Here is a 14,204-nt window from a genome sequence, read left to right as displayed (position 1 = left end):
TAATCGAACATCTTGAGGATTTGAGGACAGGGCGGGGAAGGTGCGTGGCTAACGGACTAGAATTAGACCCAAACCCTTGAGCCTAACCTGTGGTGGTGCAGTGAATAGAGTCTACCTTGAGTACTGAGGTCGCTGGATTAAAACCATGGGCTTGCCTGGTCCAGGCACCTACTAGAAGCAATGAGTTGATGCTTTCTGCTCTTCCTCCTTTTCTCTCTCTCTCTCCCCTCTCTAAAATGAATAAATAAAATCTTTAAACAATATGAACTGAATCCTTGAAAGACGGCTTTCTTTGGCAAATAGCAAGGCAGCATGACTTAGAATTATCTGTAGGCGAGGCCTCGCTGAGGATGCAGCTTGGCCAAACACTGCTGGAGGGGCCTAAAATGGTGGAGTGAACCGAATCAAGTCCACAGGTTGGGGGAAGAGCTTCCTCTCGCCTCCTCTCCATCTCTCCCTTTGTGTCCCCCCAAAAAAGACACACTGAGAAGGCAGAACCGGGTGTACTAGGTGGTTGAGGAATTTATTTAGGGGAGGATAATTAATCATATTTGTTCTTCCTCTGGGAGGGAGTCTTCAAACAATACCAAGGGAAAGGAAAAGAGTGATGGTCTGCAGGGGAGGGGGAAGGGCCGCAGCCAGACAAAATGGCAACACACGGTCACAGGCACTACCGACGTCACGGACACAGCAGAAAGTGTAGGATAAGGGCTGCACACAGGGCCTCCAACCACCCTGGGACAGGTGGGGGTGTGGAGGGAAGGAGGAGGCAGGAGAAGGTGGAGAGAGGGGTGGTCCGGCCCCACAAGCCCATTGGCTCTGTCCTCTGATTACGTAGCTGTCCCGTTGTGGGGGTGGGCAACGGTAGGTGTGGGTGCTTCTATCTGGGTCCCACTCCTTACCCTCCAAGCCATACCTCTCAACTCTCCCTAGGCTCCCTCAGTCCCTAGCGTTGGCCAGAGTTATTCCCTCTCATCCCATAGGCACTAGCCACTGCCAAACCTGCCTGCCTTAAAACATACTATCTTCACTGTTCCATTGTGAAGTAGGGTGGCAGGCTGTCCTGTCTTAAACCACCAAGCACGGCCCACTCTAAAGCCCCGTCCCATTTAGAACCCCAACCACGCCCACACCTCAAGTGCGGCCCATTACCGAATCACCCTTCCTGTCAGTCAGCTTTAGAATTTATCTCAGTCTCCTAAATGTTCCAAGCCACACTCCTTGCGTAGACTCCTGTCCCAATCCAAGATCCACCCACTCTGGAGCTTCACTCACTGCCTGGTTCAAGCCCCACCCCCTCCAGAACTCTCAGCGTTCTTCCAAACCCTGTCTCCAGACCCCCAAGTCAAACCCCTTCCATAGAGCCAACTCCTACTACAAGCCCTGACCACTGTGGGGCCAAGCCACTGCCTCACTCAAAGCTCAGATCTTTTCAGAATCTCATCCTCAGCCCCCTTTCAAGATCCTCCCCAGAGTGCTCTAAGGCACCCTTCTCCTATGTACTCCACTTCCAGTATGCCTGGAACCCAATCTCCCTGCTCATTAGTCCCCTCCACCCCAGACCTCCTCTCTAAGACCACCTGAGGTCCCAAGCCCTCCAATCTCTTCCCTCCCCCAGTCAGGGTTGAATATTCTGTAATGGCCCTTGTTCAAACATTGCTGGAGAAATCAAGGCCAGAGTTTGTAGGAGGGGAGGGAGAAAGGAGAGACAGTCTGAAGTCAAGCCCAGCCTTCCCACACAGCCAAGGTCTGTCTCCTCCCTGTTCCTCTTTCAGAGTCCTCCCCAACCTCAGGGCACAGGGCCTGGGAACAGAGAGAGGCCAAGGGATGCAGGGAAAGGGCCAGAGGTAAGAGAGGAGCCGACTAAAGATTGGGCCCCTAATGCATGAGGGGAGTAGAGTGGGGACAGGGCTCAGACAGACAAATAGATATCTATATATATTTTACATATATATATATATCAAAGACGGTTAAGGGTCTCCTGGTTTGAGGGGTGGAGACCTGGGGTATAGGGGTGAGAAGGGGGGCAGGCCTTCTCCTGAGCTCTTGCCCACCCATGGGATCCTCCTGGGATGCACTGACCTGTGGAGACAAAAGACACAGAAAGGAGAGGGGGTCCAGACACAGCACCCTTAAGGAGGGGCTGGGTTGCTATACCTTTGCCCTGGCATTATTCTCTGCCTGACATGTCTTCCCTTTTCTTTCAGTCAGAGTCCTGGAGTCAGCTTCATCCCAGCTTCCCCTACTGGGAAGATATACCTTGCCCCGCTAGGTTAGGTACCAAAGAAATTATGGTCCTCACTCCCCTAACCCAAAAAAGTCTGTTAGCAGGAACTTTTCTAGTCATTGGTTATAAACGACATGAAGCCAAACAAAGATTCTCATCTTTGTGGAGCTTACACGGTAGCAGGGACACAGACTTCAAATAATTACCATAATATACAAAATTATCTAGCACAACGTAAGGTGATAATAAGTGAAATGGAAAAACAAAAGGTAGGCCAGGGTAAGGGGATTAGAAGTGCCAGCAGGGGAAGGAAGGTTGCTGTAGTAAGTAAGGTAGTCAGAGGAGGCCACACTGAAGAAGTGATATTGGAATAAATAAAGAGTTCAGGAGGTGAAGGAATGAGCCATGCTGATAACTGGGGGAGGAGGGGAAGAGAGCATTCCAAGCAGGGGGTACATCCAGTGCAAAGGCCCTGAGGTGGGACCTTGAACAATGCTTTTGAGGAATAGCAAGGGGGTCAGTGGGACTTGAATGGAATGAGCAAGGGAGAATGGTGGGATGGGAAGTGATATCAGAGAGGTAAGTAATGGGGTCACATAGAACTAGGTTGTGAGGATTTCAGCTTTGACTCTGGATGAGGTGTAAATCATGGGAAGATTCTGAGCAGAGAATAAAAAGTTTCATGTTTATGTTGTTTCAATAAATGTCTCTTTTTAAAATATTTATCCTTTTTTGTGACAGAGACAGAGAGTCAGAGAGAGGGACAGATAGGGACAGACAGACAGGAAGGGAGAGAGATGAGAAACATCAATGTTTCATTGCGGCTCCTTAGTTGTTCATTGATTGCTTTCTCATATGTGCCTTGACCGGGGGCTACAGCAAACCGAATGACTCCTTGCTCAAGCCAGCGACCTTGGGCTCAAGCTGGTGAGTCTTGCTCAAACAAGATGAACCCACGCTCAAGCTGGCGACATCAGGGTCTTGAACCTGGGTCCTCCACATCCCAGTCCGATGCTCTATCCTCTGTGCCACCGCCTGGTCAGGCAATAAATGTTTCTTAACATTAGTAGTGCTCTAAATGATGTGTGTATAGCCTGAATAAGTCATGGTCACATCCCCTAGTCTAGTGGGTGAGTCAATAAACATATAAACTAATAATTACAAACTTTGTTTAAAAAAGCACAGGGTACCATGGGAGAGGTTAAGAAAGGGGACTTGTAAGGACCTGGCCAGGTGAGGTTAGTAGTGCCTGGTTGTGAAACTCCAGGAGGAAAGCAAGTACCAAGGCAAGGCCCTGAAGTTGGATTGTGCCTGGTACCTCGATGTGGCCGGTGTGGCTGGAAGTGAGTGTGTGTGTGTTTGCGTGGAGTGGTAAAATGAGAAATCAGAGAAATCAGGGGAGGGGCTAGATTGTGTAGGGCTTTGTGAAGCCTGTAGCTTTCAATCTGCGTGAGATTCAAGCTCTGGCAGAGCTCTGAGCACGAGGAAGGTGGACTGACTTAAAGTTTAATGGGATCCTGTCTGACCAGTGGTTGCACAGTGAATAGAACACCAACCTGGGACACTGAGGTCACCAGCTTGAGCGTGGGGTTGCAGGCTTGAGTAAGGGATCATGGACATGATTCCCAACGTCCCTAGCTTGAGCCCCCCTCCCTAAGGCATGTATAAGAAACAATCAATCAACAACTAAAGTGATGCAACTACCATTTGATTCTTCTCATCTCTCAAAAAAAAAAAAAAAAAGCATTTAATGAGATATTTTCCAGTGCAGCGAATAGAACAGGAATGGGGGTGGAAACCTAAAATGCTTGGGAAATATGACAGTGAGAAGTGGGAAGATTATAGATATATTTTGAAGGTAGAGCCAAAATGATTTTTTGATGAATTAGATGTGGGATGGTAGTAAACTCCTCCCTGCCCTTTCCACCCTGGCCGAATGCCAGATACTATCTCCACCCATGGGCTGCCATCTCCTTGCCTTTCTTCTCTCATTCTATTCCCCTGCTTCTTCTCCCCTCATATATGTGGGGAATCTCACTTTTCAGGTCGGGCAAGAAGGCCAGCAAGCCTTTCCAATACCCCTGCCGCATCCCTTTTTCCTTCTTTGAAATTCCACACCACATCCCCTACCTCCAGAGTTGGGGAGAGGTGGAAGATCTATCGCCTCCTCCCGATTGGAATTGGTGAGTTTGTCTGACTTTCATGATCCAAGCCAGTTTACCCTCACCATTTATTGGATTTATCATGCCATATTGGCTTGTCCATCACTTCCAAGACCACTCCTCCTCCTGCACCACTCCTATGCTCCGCTGATTCTCCACTACACAGTCCCCCCCTGCTATTCCCACCTTTCATTGGTTGCTCGGCCTGTTTCTCTGTTCCCTTCCCTCATAGCCATACTGCATCCTCTCCCATTGGCTCTCCATTCTGCCCATCTTCAAGCACTCTTCTGCTTTCCACTAAGTGAATAGGTTTTCGCTCTTAGCAGTAGCTAGCTAAGCCTCTGTATTGGCTCCTTCAAACTCCCACCCTCACTTGTGAGGCCAGCGTCTCACTTAACCATTTACTACGGACTCTTATTGGTTTACTGACCCGCCCATTTCCTACCAGGTACCCTCCTTGGCCGCATCGCCTGCCCATCACTTACCAGACTACATTTGATTGGAGAAGGAGGTGGGCGCACCCTGAGGGCCATAGCCTTGCTGCCCGTAGTCGCCCTGAGGCCCGTAGCCACCGCCACCGCCGCCAGAAGGCTGCCCGTAGTCGGGTTGGTAGCCACCCTGGGGCCCGTAGGAGTCCTGGGGCCCGTACCCGCCAGGGCCCTGCCCATAACCTGCCTCGCCATAGGCGTCCCCGGGAGCCGGTTGCTTCTCGGGGGCGCCAGGAGGCGCGCGCAGGAATGGGGCGGCCCAGCCTGTCTCCTTGAACACGAACCACAGGTTGCCGACCCAGAGCACCAGGTTCAGGAAGCCGAACACCTGCGGGGAGATAAAGCCCGGCTGTCGTCCTACGCCCATTGCCACGGCAGCCCCGGGAAACGTCGAGGCAGCGCGCGCGTCAGGCATGGATCCGTGGGCTCCCGAAGGGTGGTGGTTTCTGAAACACAGACCACCAAGTCCCAGCGCATGAACATCAATGTGAAGAAAAATCATCTTGAGGGCGAGGGGTAGGGCATGTTAGAATTCAGATTCCTGGGATGTTGAGATCTAGTAACAGTACATACATTTGTTTATACATTTGCACATTTACGTGTTACATATGCACGTTTTATACATGTACAAAATATAGTAAATTAAATTTGTGATATAGTGAAATATTAAGCGTAAACTTGGATTAAATATGTAAATGTACTAATAGGTGTATAATTATGCATACATATATAAACTACACATATATAAAGTATATAAATAAATACATACTTTCATATTAAACACATATTTTATAAATAAAAAATATGTTTTACATGTATATAAAATAAATATATACAATATAATCCAATTTTGAGACAGGAAGTAATATCTTCACTTTACAGTTGAGAAAACTGAAGCTCAGACAGCCTGTTACCTAAGGTCTCACAGCTAGCAAATAAAAGTTGGAATCTTAACATCTGTAACACTTGTATATGACTTACCATATGCCAGGCCCTTTTCTAAGCACTCTGTATTATTAGCTCATTAAATACTCAACTTTGGAACAGGACCTATTCTTAGTTTTCAATTTACATGCTGGAACTGAGGCCTGGTAGACTTAGTAACGAGTTTCAGGTCACAGAACTTGGAAGTAACAGAGCAGGGATTTGAGCTCAGACAGACTCCGGCCAGTAGGGGGCGTCCAGGTGGGAAATATTTCAAATGACTCATTTGGCATATAAGGAAACAGAGGGTACTGAGTTGCTGGAGATTTTACATGAGTAGGCTGGGGCTGGGATCCAGGTCTCCCCAACCTAATTGAGAATGTCATGTTCTCCTCTTGGAGACAGTTTGTGGTGTCACAGTAGTTACAATTGCTATCTAATCCTTCAAGGCTCTCTTGTTGGTATGCCTCTTGGATGTCCTCTGAATTCTCTCATTCTCTCTCTCCCACCACTCCCTATACCAGACTGTAAGTGATCAGCCCCTCTCCCTAGCCAGCCCAACCAGCTTCCCAAGGCTCACCACAGAGGTGTTGAGGCCAGAAGTCACAGGGTCTCTTATCTCTTTGCATGTATTCTCCTTCTGGCGGCAGCTAGGTATCTCCTTGATAATGGACTCTGGGTCTGTGGCCATCTTCACGTCTGACAGCCCCTTGGCCCATGCTGACGAGCTAACCAGCCACATGAAGGCAAACACCGCCGTGGCCAGGAAGTCCTAGGATGGACAGGCGAGAGGAAGATGACACTGAGTGGACTGCTTCAAGCTGGGCTGTGGGCCCCCCTCTGATCACAGGCTTTCTTGGGAGGACGGTCCCACAGAAGAGGTCTCTCTCTCCCCTGCCTTTTCCCCAAAACACACTTGAAGGTAGCCCTCCTAGCTTGGGCTTGTGTGTGACACAGAGGATGTGGGAGTGTGATTGTGATACGTGGTGTGGGTATGGGTGAATTCTGAGGATGGTTGTCGAATCTGTGGAAAGTAATGTGTCTTTCCACTTTCATCTGAATGTGAGGATATGTCATTCTTTGTCTGGGCTGAGAGCGTATGAGTACAGCTGTGTAGGAATCAGCATGTCTGTGTGGCCTGACAAGCATGACTCTTGTGGTGAACCTCTGTGTGCTTCTTCCTTTGATCTAAGGTTGTGTGACTGTTTGGTTGTGTGAGAAGTGGCCGTTTTCCAGATGTAGGCCTGTCTGGGATTCTGTGTGGTCTATGAGTGTGTCTCTGTCACTCCTTGATTTAGTGTTCCTGATAGTCATAGCAACGGCAGCAGTAGCATGTGTGGCTCTTATGGAGGCTGCTTGCATATGGGCCTGTCTGGGATTTGGTGTGATGTATGAACATGGCCATCTCCCCGAGGCTCTGTTTCCCAGCCCTGGAATACAAGTGGCAGTGGGGGCTCACCAGCATGGGCCCTTTGTTGTTTTCTCGGTACTTGTTCTGCAGAAAGATGTAGGTGGCCAGAGCCCCCATGGAGTAGAGGAAGGCAAACACGGCCACCGTGACAAAGAATTCGGCTGATGAAGAGTAGTCCCCCAGTAGGAAGACTTTGGAAGTGCCCCCTGTGCAGTCGGGTGCATCAAAGTACACTTGGTGCAGCCTGCAGAGAGAGGTGGGCAGGTGTGGCCCAGACTTGAAGAACCCCCACCCTCCTCCCTCCCCCCTGCCCAGTCATTAGTCCCCCAGATTGACAAGGTCCCTGGAAGAGGAGGAAATAACCATCCACAGAGCACCTACTGTGTACCAGTCACATTTCATTAATTGTTCATAGCACTCAATGAAATTAGTTTTACACAGGCGCCTGGGCCACTTGGTTATTCATAGAACATACCAGGCAGCCTCCCACCCCAGAATCTGTGCACTGGAATGATCTTTTAGATATCTTTATGTCTTACTCCCTTCATCTCCCTTGAGCTTTGCTCAACAGTCCCCTCCTCACTGAGGTCTTCCTTGATCTTACTGTTTAAAATGAAATTCAACCATTTCCTCCCAGCACTCCTTAGCCCCCTTCCTTGCTCCATTTATTCACTGTAGCAGTGATATCCCATCTGACAAACCAATGTTTTTTTTTTTTCATTTTTGCTGTAATTACAAGAAGGCAGGGTTTTTCCCTTTGTTTTGTTCACTGCTGTGTCTGTACGACCTGAAACAGTGCTTCCACATAGTAGGCACTTTATATATGTTTATTAAATGAAATATACAGAGGCTCAGTGAAATGCATTAACATACCTAAAGTCACACAGCTGGCATGGGAATGGCAGAGTTTGGGGTCTGAAACCTGTATTTTCCCCTTACATCACATTGACTCTTCTCCCCATCTTACTTCAGGTCCCCAAGAGAAAAAATATGGATGCATAACAGAGACCCAAGAGACTACAAAATGGGAAGACACAGACGGACAGGAGGGAATAAGGGATCCTGGAACACGATGTGTTTTCTTGAGGCGGGAGGGGCTGTTTGAGAAGGCATGGGGCTAAGGCCTTTCTTGTGGTGTGATGGAGGAGGGGGTCATAGGGAAAGATGTGTGTGGGGGAGACTGGGGTGGGGTCCCAGTGCTCTCGCCTCAGGTTCCTGTGCAGGATCATGAGCCTGAGCAAATGGGGCCAATGCCCTTGTGTAGAAAAGGTCCCAGGGCTTTCCCTTATTAATCCCCTACTATTTTGCATAAATGCTTTATTTAATGACCCTTCCATCCCCGAAATTCTCCAAAGCAGGCATTATTATACCCATTTTACAGATGAACGAATGGAGGCTCAGCAAGGTTAAGTGACTTGTGCAAGGTTGTGTAGCTGCTAATAGTTGGAGCTAAGAGTTGAATCTGGGTTGGAGTTGCTTGGTTTCTAGTGTGCTGGGTTGAGAGAGGTGTATTTAAAGGGGAATGAAAGGCACTTGGGGGTATTGGGACAGTGGTGGGTTGGTTAGGGGGACCCATGGCCCAGACTTTTTCCCAGTAGACTTGTGGGTAAAAAGTAGATCCTCAGGACCCAAGGTACTAATCATGGGAGGTGTGGGGGGAGTGACACAGATTTTTGTGGTCTTCTGGATTCTCAAAGGGCCTGCTCTCAGCAGTATCCCGTGCTGCCAACTTCCCTTCCTTCCCCAAACTCTTCTCTGGCTTCTGTGAACTGCTGGATCCTTGGTTGCACCCCTGCCTTTCAGGCCACGCCTCCCTGGTACCGCCTTTTCTTTCCACCATTGCTCAGGGACTGTGCTGGGCTTTCCTGTCTTCACTCTGCCCTCTAACCCTGGGTGACCTCCTGAGCCTCCATTTACCCTTAGTGCTCACCCCCCTCCAATTTCTAATCCAATTAATGATCTCTTTTCTGAGTCCCTTGAACTTATTTATTTTCCCTATGTTAACAAACACTTGTGGAGTGCTTATTATGTACCTGTCACTGTGCTAAGCACTTTACAAGTATTAATTTATTTAATATTTATCATAACCCTGTGAGTATGATCCCATTTTACAGATGAGGAAATTGAGATCTAGAGTGATTATGTGATTTGTCCCACGCAGTGGAGGAGTGAAATTGTGTCTGTGGGTCTCTTTCTCCCCCCCAGCCAGGAGGTAAACATCTCCTTGAGGGCAGTGACCTTGCCTGCTTCTGCTCACCTGCATGTACCTAACACCCAGCACAGAGTAGGAACTCAGTAAATTGTTTAGTTAGCTTTAATCATTCCCTATAGCTAAATAGCGCCCTGTCATTATTCTCTATCACAAAACCCTGCATGAGGATATTTTCCTTGACTTTCTCCCAGTCTGCAATTATCCTCTTTATTAATTAACTTGTTATAATGTTCGTTCCATGAGAGTAGGGAGCTTGGTCTGTTTTGTTCACTGTTATGTCCCCAGCACTTTGAGCGGTACCTGACATACAACAGATTCTCAACAACAAAAAAAAAATGTGTATGGAAATGAATGGAAATAAATAAATGAATGGAAATGAAACAATGACACTGGCTAACGCTATTGAGTACCTACTGTGTTAAGGCTGTATATATTTTTGCTTTAGCACCTTGTTTATTGCCCATCTCCTGCCCCATCCCTTCACTAGAACATAGCTAGAGGACAACAGCCTATATCTGTCTTTTTTTTTTTTTTTTGAAAGTGAAAGAGTTTATTAGTGAAGCAGTGGGAGAGAGATAGAAGGCTACCCCACAGGCAGAGAAGCCTATGCCTGTCTTGCTCACCACATGCTTTAGGTGTCCAGAGCAGTGCCAGGCACGAGGTAGGTGCTCAGTGCATGTGCAGTGACCTGAATGGGTGTGGTCTCCTGACGTAGGGGCTGGGCAGGAGCCACTGGGGAGGAGGTGTTGGCTGGTCCCGCCTCCCCCTCCCCCTCTTCCAGGTCTGTCAGGGTCCCAGGGGTGGACTAGGGTGGGAGCACACCTGAAGGGGTACTGGAATTCAACCTCGATGCTGAGGAGACTGTGGGTCTTGTTGGCACAATCCACGCTCAGCTGAAGCTCCCCACTGTAACTGCCGCATGTGGCAAAGGCGAAGATGGCAAAGACCTTGGGCAGCAGGGATGGGGATGGCCGTGGTGAGCCTGTGTGCACGTGGGATGGGGTGCCCTCCTCTGGACAGAGCAGGGCCCAGCACAGGCAGCAGCAGATGGACCAGCCCCCCCCCACCCCCTAATCAGGGCTCATCGGGGCCCAAGGACAAGCTGATTACTGGGGTGTGGCTGTTTCTTCCTTTCTCCTAGTGTCTATCTCTGTCTGTACCTCTCAACGCTCTGACCCCCTCCTTCTCTCTCTCTTCTGTCTCAGTCTCTCTATTTCTATGTCTCTCTCTGTGTTTCCATCTGCCTCTGTTGTTCTCTGTGTCTCTATTTCTCTCAGTATCCCTTTCTGTTTGTTTTTGTGTCTTTGTCTTTCTCACATGTCATTTTGTCTCTATCTGTTTCCCTGTTTCTGCCTCTTTAGTATCTCTGTGTGTCTTTCTGTCTCTCCCTCTATGTCCTCTGTCTCCCAGTCTGTCTGTCTCTCTCTCTCTGTCTCTTACTGTCTCTGTGGTGTGCTCTCTGTCTTCCTTGTGCCTCTCTTTCTCTGTGTATTAGTCTCTCTTTTTCTCCTTTCTTTCAGTGATTCTTTTCCTGTCTCTTTCTCTCCCCCACCCCATTTTCATTTTCTGCCTCTCTTCTTGTATCTATTTCTCTTTGCATCTCTGTTCTCTGTTCACCTTTTTCTATCTTCATTTTCTTTGTCTCTTTCTGTTTGTCTCCTCTCTCATATCTCTATATCTCTTTTTTTCTAGGCATTTCCATCTCTATCTCCATCATTCCCTGTCTCTCATTCTCTTTTTCACTGTCTCGGGTTTTCTCTCGGCTTTGCGTCTCTCCCGCAGCAACCAGCTTCAAGCTCCACCTCCCTTGCCTCTCTCTCACCTCAGGAGAGGAGGGTAGGACGTCACAATCTTCCACTTCACAACGGGGTACACTTGGCCTTATGTGAAATCATTTGACAGCCCATGTATTCTCTGGCCCCAGACCCCCAGGACTTCATGCTGGGGTACAATTCCACCATCGCCTTCGACCCCCAGTCCACCCATCCATTCCTTGATCTCCACCCCAACTCAACCCCTGCGCTTCCAGATTTCACTACCTCCCTCCCTTTCGCTGTCCGTTACCCAGACCGCACTCACCCATTGCAGCACCTTCAGAAAGCCAAGGGGCTCCTTGACCACCCGGAAATGACCCCCGGCCACCAGCTGAGGAGAGAAATGGTGGGGAGGGGGTGGGGTTGTTGGGAATGGAGAGGGAGGTGAGGGGCGCCACCAGGCGATGACCCCTGGGGATAGGGCATGTGACGTCCTGGAGGGAGGGAGGACGTTTGTTTGGAGAGGGGGTGAGAAGGAGAAAGTGACATTTCGGGCAAGGTGTGGGCACACCTTCTCTAAGAGAAGACCCCAGGGGTTCAGAACTGGTGGGAAGGTCTGGAGAGGTGGTGAGATAGATTCAGAGGGTGTCAGGGATGAGGAAGATGGGGTAAAGTCAGGATGAATTAGGCAAAGGGAGAAGGTCTGAAATGGTACAGGTGAATCAGATGGAGAAAGGTATCAGGTGGGACGAGTAAGGACAGAGTAGGGGTTCATTAGGGTGGGGGAGGGGGTCTTGAATGGTGAAGGTGAGTCATAACAGGGAGGGAGTCAGGTTGACTAGGGTGGGGGAGGGGTCTGCAACAGTCAACGTGAATCGAATGGTGGTGATGGGGGGTCTGAAGAGATGAGGATAGGGAAGGGTTGGTACTGGTTAGAGAGGGGTGAGGTTCTAATGTGTTGAAGAAGAGTGAGAAGGCAGAGTCTAGGCTGATTAAGATAGGGGAGGGCTGGGACATGGCTTCGCTGGATATGTGCTGGGGGAGGGCAGACTAAGGGTTTTGGAGAGGCAAAATCGGCTCGACCTCCTCGGTCTGCTCTGGGAGAAGGAGTGGTTCTCTATTGGGGTACCGTCTCTGTTTGGGAGGGGCCGCTGTCAGCCCTCCCCCACCTCCCGCCCTAAAGCCTTCTGTTGCTATTCCCTGGCTCATCCGCAGCACCCCCCATCTTTCTTCCACTCTCTCCCCCTTTCTCCCTTGCCCATACCCTAGTCCCAAGACACTCTTCCTCCCTTCCCGGAGGCCTGTAAGAACCCAGGCTGGTGGTGGCCCCCGCTGCGGCAGCGAGGACAGCCCTTGCTGCGGCAAAGGGTGCACTCCTCCTTTTCTCCACCTCCCCCTTCCTCCCTCCGTCTGCCGCAGACCCCAGCTCCAGCGTCCGGGGTTGGGTGTCCGCTGCCAGGACCCTGGCCACCACCTCTCAGAGTCGGCCGATCCGCTGTGACCCGCGCAGGGAGGCCCAGCAGCGGCGGGCTCTGTCCGCGGTGCTGGAACGCGTACCTGATTCACCACGTCCATGTCGGCCAGCAGCAGCATCAGCAATGCAGGGGGCGGGAGGAGCCTGCTAGCAAGGGCGGGTGGAGCGGAGGGGGGGTGCGCGATCGTCAGAACTGCCGAGACAGCCGCAGCTCCTCCCCTCGCGCCCCCGCCTCATTGGCCGTGCGCACCTGCGCACAGTGGCCGTGCACGAGTCCCTGGCGGCCTTTTCAGCCCGAGGCTGGAACCCCGAGAAAGCTCAAGGAAGATCTGTGTCTCTGAAAACACAGATAAGAGGTCTGCGGAGAGGAGGACCGTTCGGTCCTACAGTATGATATTTTACCAGGCCCCTTACCGAGTTTGTTGAATCTGTTCAATGATTTAATCCTTAAAACAGCATTATTTGGTAGGGATTGTTAGCTTCATTTTTACAGATGAAGAAAGTGAGCCCCCAGAGAGGTTAAGTGACTTGCACAAGGTCGCCCAGCTACAACTGCCAGTGCCCAAAGTCCCTACTATTTAAACATAGTTCATTTCTTTAGGGTTTCTTCTCATCTGCATTTTAAGCACATTTAACCCTCCCTTCCATCTCCTTATTTCTCTCTTCTTCCTAAGTCAAATTTTTGCCTACTCTAACTTTATTCTTTACATCCTCTTATTTTTCAGCTGGCTCTTAATTGGACTATTCTCCTATGTGCTACTGAAACTAGGCCCACCAAAGTCAACCGTGATTGCCATGTAACAAAATCCAATGGACAAATAAATACAGTTGGAGTTTAAGATACTCTACCTCACTTATACTAAACAAAATGCCTATAAAATCTACTAAGATACTGTTTTTTCACCTTTGAGGGTGGTAAACATAAAAATGTGTGTTTGATAATGTTCAGTATTGTCAGGTTGCCCAGAAATAGACATTCTCATAAGTTGCCCATGTAAGTTAAATTGATATAATCTCTATAGAGGGCAATTTGGCAAAATCTAATAAACTAACAAATCCATATACTGTTTGGCTCAGTATTTACACTTCTAGGAATTTATCTTTCAGCTAGATTCATACCTGTGCTAAAAGATATATGTTTAAGATGATACACTGCAGTGCTTGCTCTTTATAATAAGAAAGATTGGACACTCCCTAAGTGCTCAATACGGGCCTGGTTAAATAAACTCTGATACAGCTACAAAATGGAGTGCTATGCAACTGTCATTAATAATATGGAGATATCTGATGATTGCCAAGATACTTAGTTAAGACATGCAAGATACATAATAATCTCCAGGTCCATCCATGCTGTTGCAAAAGGAATGATTTCCTTCTTTTTATGGTCATGTAGTATTCCATTGTGTATATGTACCACAACTTTTTTATCCACTCATCCACTGATGGACACTTGGTCTGTTTCCAGATCTTGGCTATTATAAAATAATGCTGCAGGCCCTGGCTGGTTGGCTCAGCGGTAGAGCGTCGGCCTGGCGTGCGGGGGACCCGGGTT

At 49.0% G+C, this 14,204-nt stretch overlaps 1 protein-coding gene across 1 annotated transcript; it reads right to left on the bottom strand.

The window, feature by feature from the left end:
- Nucleotides 1–504: 504 nt before the first annotated feature.
- SYP (synaptophysin) lies at nucleotides 505–12,817 on the bottom strand. Its single transcript, XM_066356751.1, has 7 exons — nucleotides 12,736–12,817; nucleotides 11,504–11,569; nucleotides 10,247–10,371; nucleotides 7,261–7,456; nucleotides 6,382–6,573; nucleotides 4,875–5,205; nucleotides 505–2,082 (listed from the first exon to the last, which is right to left on the bottom strand). The coding sequence occupies exons 1-6, from the start codon at nucleotides 12,769–12,771 to the stop codon at nucleotides 4,879–4,881; spliced, it is 942 nt and encodes a 313-aa protein (XP_066212848.1). The 5' UTR covers nucleotides 12,772–12,817; the 3' UTR covers nucleotides 505–2,082; nucleotides 4,875–4,878.
- Between the last annotated feature and the right edge of the window lie 1,387 nt (nucleotides 12,818–14,204).

The sequence above is a fragment of the Saccopteryx leptura genome, chromosome X (genome assembly GCF_036850995.1).
Source record: "Saccopteryx leptura isolate mSacLep1 chromosome X, mSacLep1_pri_phased_curated, whole genome shotgun sequence".
NCBI lineage: Eukaryota > Metazoa > Chordata > Mammalia > Chiroptera > Emballonuridae > Saccopteryx > Saccopteryx leptura.
This window is presented reverse-complemented; position numbering and strand designations above follow the sequence as displayed.

Coding starts and splice junctions, on each gene's coding strand:
- SYP (XM_066356751.1), bottom strand. CDS start 12,771: ATGCTGCTGCTGGCCGACATGGACGTGGTGAATCAG. Junction 11,570..12,735: donor ACATGGACGTGGTGAATCAG/GTACGCGTTCCA, acceptor TTCTCTCCTCAG/CTGGTGGCCGGGGGTCATTT. Junction 10,372..11,503: donor TTCTGAAGGTGCTGCAATGG/GTGAGTGCGGTC, acceptor CTGCTGCCCAAG/GTCTTTGCCATCTTCGCCTT.